General features: G+C 58.6%; 1 protein-coding gene across 1 annotated transcript in view; it reads right to left on the bottom strand.

The window, feature by feature from the left end:
• Positions 1-1,294: 1,294 nt before the first annotated feature.
• RHBG (Rh family B glycoprotein) overlaps positions 1,295-3,008 on the bottom strand; it is a gene marked incomplete at its 5' end in the record, with an annotated part of 6,408 nt that continues 4,694 nt past the window's right edge. Inside the window, 3 exons of the mRNA XM_008051542.1 lie at positions 1,295-1,676; positions 1,826-1,899; positions 2,844-2,965. Of these exons, the coding sequence (XP_008049733.1) occupies positions 1,608-1,676; positions 1,826-1,899; positions 2,844-2,965 (265 nt within the window). The remainder of the gene's footprint in view (positions 1,677-1,825; positions 1,900-2,843; positions 2,966-3,008) is intronic.

A 3,008-nucleotide genomic window follows, 5' to 3' on the forward strand; every position in this document is an offset into this window, starting at 1 on the left:
CGCTCTCCCTGCCCTCCCCTCGCCTCACCCCTGTGCCTGGCTTCTCCAACCAGCTGAGTACAGCCCCTCCAGTTACAGCTGAGGACGGAGCCTGAAGGGCCATCTTGTCCCAGGGCAAGGCCCCAGGAATCCCCCCACCTTCCTCCTGGGTCTCCTAGGTCTACATGGTCTTGGTTCCGGGGGACAGAGATGTGTCATCATGCTCCACTGCCAGAAGCCTGGAGGAAGGGCAGAGAGGGCAGAGGGGGGTCTCAGTCCTTCAGCGTTGGGAAGGGGGCTCGGGTCTACTGGAGGGATGGAGTCTCTGAAACCCCTGGCATCTGCCGGACATGTAGTTGGGGATTAGAAGCTCAAAAAAGGCTGTGGCCTGAAAGCACGAGGACCAGAGCTGAAGCAGACAGGAAGGGAGTTAGGTTGTAGGAAGGACTGCCTGTCCTTGGTAGAGGACCAAAGAAGGGCATGAAGGCTGCATCTTCCTCTGCCGGGTCTGGAGCGCCCTCTGGTGGTCCAATGACTTCAGGACAACAGAGGCCCTGGGTGGGCGACCTCCTCTGCCACAGCCAGAATCCACACAATGCCCTTCACATTCCCCACTCCCCAGTCTCAGCACAGGGACGTAAGTGGCACCTACGTGACGGCTGCCACCAGCATCTGAGGGTTGGAGGCAAACAAGTCTTATGTCCCTCTTAGGCCCCGTGGAAGCCTTGAGGGTCACGGCAGCAACAGTTTGGGAACAGGAAGAACTCTCCAGCAGCCCAAGCTGTCCCATAACAACACAGGCTTCCCGGGAGAGGAGGGCTCCCCTCATCAGCGAGCCCAGGCTGGCCCTCACTTGGCATCCTGGAGTTCCTACCCAGGGAAGTAGGATTTTATCAGCACTAAAGTCCTTTCCTGCCTGGAGTTCTCTTTTTGTCGTTTTGTTTTGCTTTGCTTTGAGTCAGTGTCTCACTCTGCCAACCAGGCTGGGGTGCAGTGGCAGGACTGTGGCTCCCCGCAGACTCAAACTCCTGGATCAAGCTATGCTCCCCTCTCGGCATCCCAAGTAGCTGGGACTGCAGGCACATGCCACCGCACTCGGCTAATTTTTGTATGTTTTGTAGAGACAAAGCCTCGCGTGGCTGCCCAGGATGGTCTTGAACCCCTGGACTCAAGTGATCCTCCCACCTCAGTCTCCCAAAATGCTGGGATTACAGGTGTGAGCTACCACATCTGGCCCCCACCCGGAGTTTCTAACATTGTGAGTTAGAAGGTAAGAGGAACTTCCCATGTTCCCAGGACACAAGAGGAGTCAGAGTTCTTAGTGACAGTGGTTTATTGCCCTCAGAGAGCCAGGTCTGGTTCGGGCTTCACTGTGACAATGTGACGCGGGACCAGTGGATGGGCAGTGTCTTGGCCCCTTCAACCCATAATGCAGGCTGGTAGGACAGTGGGGTGGGCAGCCGGGGAGGCTCTCCTCCAACCGCAGCCGGTTCAGCTCACTCCACCCTCCATGTGTCCCCAGCCACCTACCACCCCCCTCCCAGGCAGAGCTAGAAAGGCAGAACTTCCCAGTAGCAGCCAACCACCATCTTCCACAGGGAGCGCATCCTCTCAGGGGCTGCAGCAGGTCAGGCCTGAGTGTCAGATTCTTCCACCCTCAGGGGTTCCTGGGCTTTATCTTCATGCTCCTGGGGCACCTGGAAGTCAGGAGGGGTGGCGGGGGTAATGAGGAGCTCCAGCTTTGGATTGTACCCAAAGGAAAAGGCAGGCTGGGCCACAGACAGTGGGGCAGGGGAGGTCAGAGGGTACGAGGGCCTTGAGGGCTGGAGCCACAGCAGGGGCTCACCTCCCAGTAAATCTGGTCCTCGTAGCACAGGGAGTCTGGGGGGGAGTCCAGGCAAGGCAGCTTCAGCAGGAGTCCTGGTGGGGGACGGGCATGTGAGGTTTCCCCTTCACCCCCACGGGGGAGGTTACTACCCAGTGCCACGGGGTGCACAGGGGCTGGGGGCATGGAGTCAACGTGGCGCCAGGGCAGGCAAACAACAGCTGCATTTGCTGAACACCGACTGTGTTCCTGGCCCTGTACAAAGTGCTTGACTGCATGGCCTTCCCGGGTGATCCCAGCAACTCTGCAAGGCGAGTGTCATCCCAGGATTAGACAAACCACGACTCAGACTCAGAGACGTTAAACAACGTGCTCAAGTTTAAAATGCCAGTCACAGACCAAAACGTGATTCTGTCATGAACCACAGCTCCGGAGCGTTCTGCGGCCTCCCACACAGGAGGAGCACAGGGAATGTTGACGGAGAAATCATTAAATGAATGAATGAACTGGCCCTGGTCAGAGAACGAAGCTCCCGGGTGAGGGCAGGGGCAGGAGGGGCGGGGTGCTGAATCAGGTTTTCTTTTGAAGGCCAAAAAGACTTCAGAATGAGGAAGGGCTAGCTGACCCAGGGCGCCTGCAAGGTGCCTTTCTGTGCTCTGGGCTGTGCGGTCCCTGCCCCTGCCTGACACTGCCGTGGCCCCTTCTAGGCCTCGGCCTGAGGTTGTGCTGCCCTCTAGTGGACAGAGGGGGCAGCATGGGGGAACCGACCAGGCGACAAGGTCCCAGCCTCCAGTCTCCCTTGTCACCAGGAGAGAGCAGCACCCGCTTGCATCTCCTCACCCGAGAAAGTGACCCCTGAACCCACAACCCGACCTTCACCCGGCACAAAGGAGGTGCTCAACAAATATCTGTGAGTGAATGAATCAATGTCAGGACATAGGCTCCAATGACCCTCCTCCCAAGAACCCCCCACCCATCTTCCCCCCTACCTGGTGCTCCCATCAGCCCCCGATCCCCCCTCCCCGTCAAGGTCACTCACCTCCAAGGCCCCCACCCACAGAGGCAAACATCAGCGTGACAAACAGCCCAAAGAGCTGGTGCATGGCCTGCGATGTGGCACTGCGTTGGCCATTGGCTATGAGCGGAAACACACTCTCCAGGCTGCAGGGAGACCAGATCATGGACAGCGGGGGTGGGGGCTGTG

This window comes from Carlito syrichta, unplaced genomic scaffold, assembly GCF_000164805.1.
Source record: "Carlito syrichta isolate Samal-C Ts95f unplaced genomic scaffold, Tarsius_syrichta-2.0.1 Scaffold192609, whole genome shotgun sequence".
NCBI classification, from domain to species: domain Eukaryota; kingdom Metazoa; phylum Chordata; class Mammalia; order Primates; family Tarsiidae; genus Carlito; species Carlito syrichta.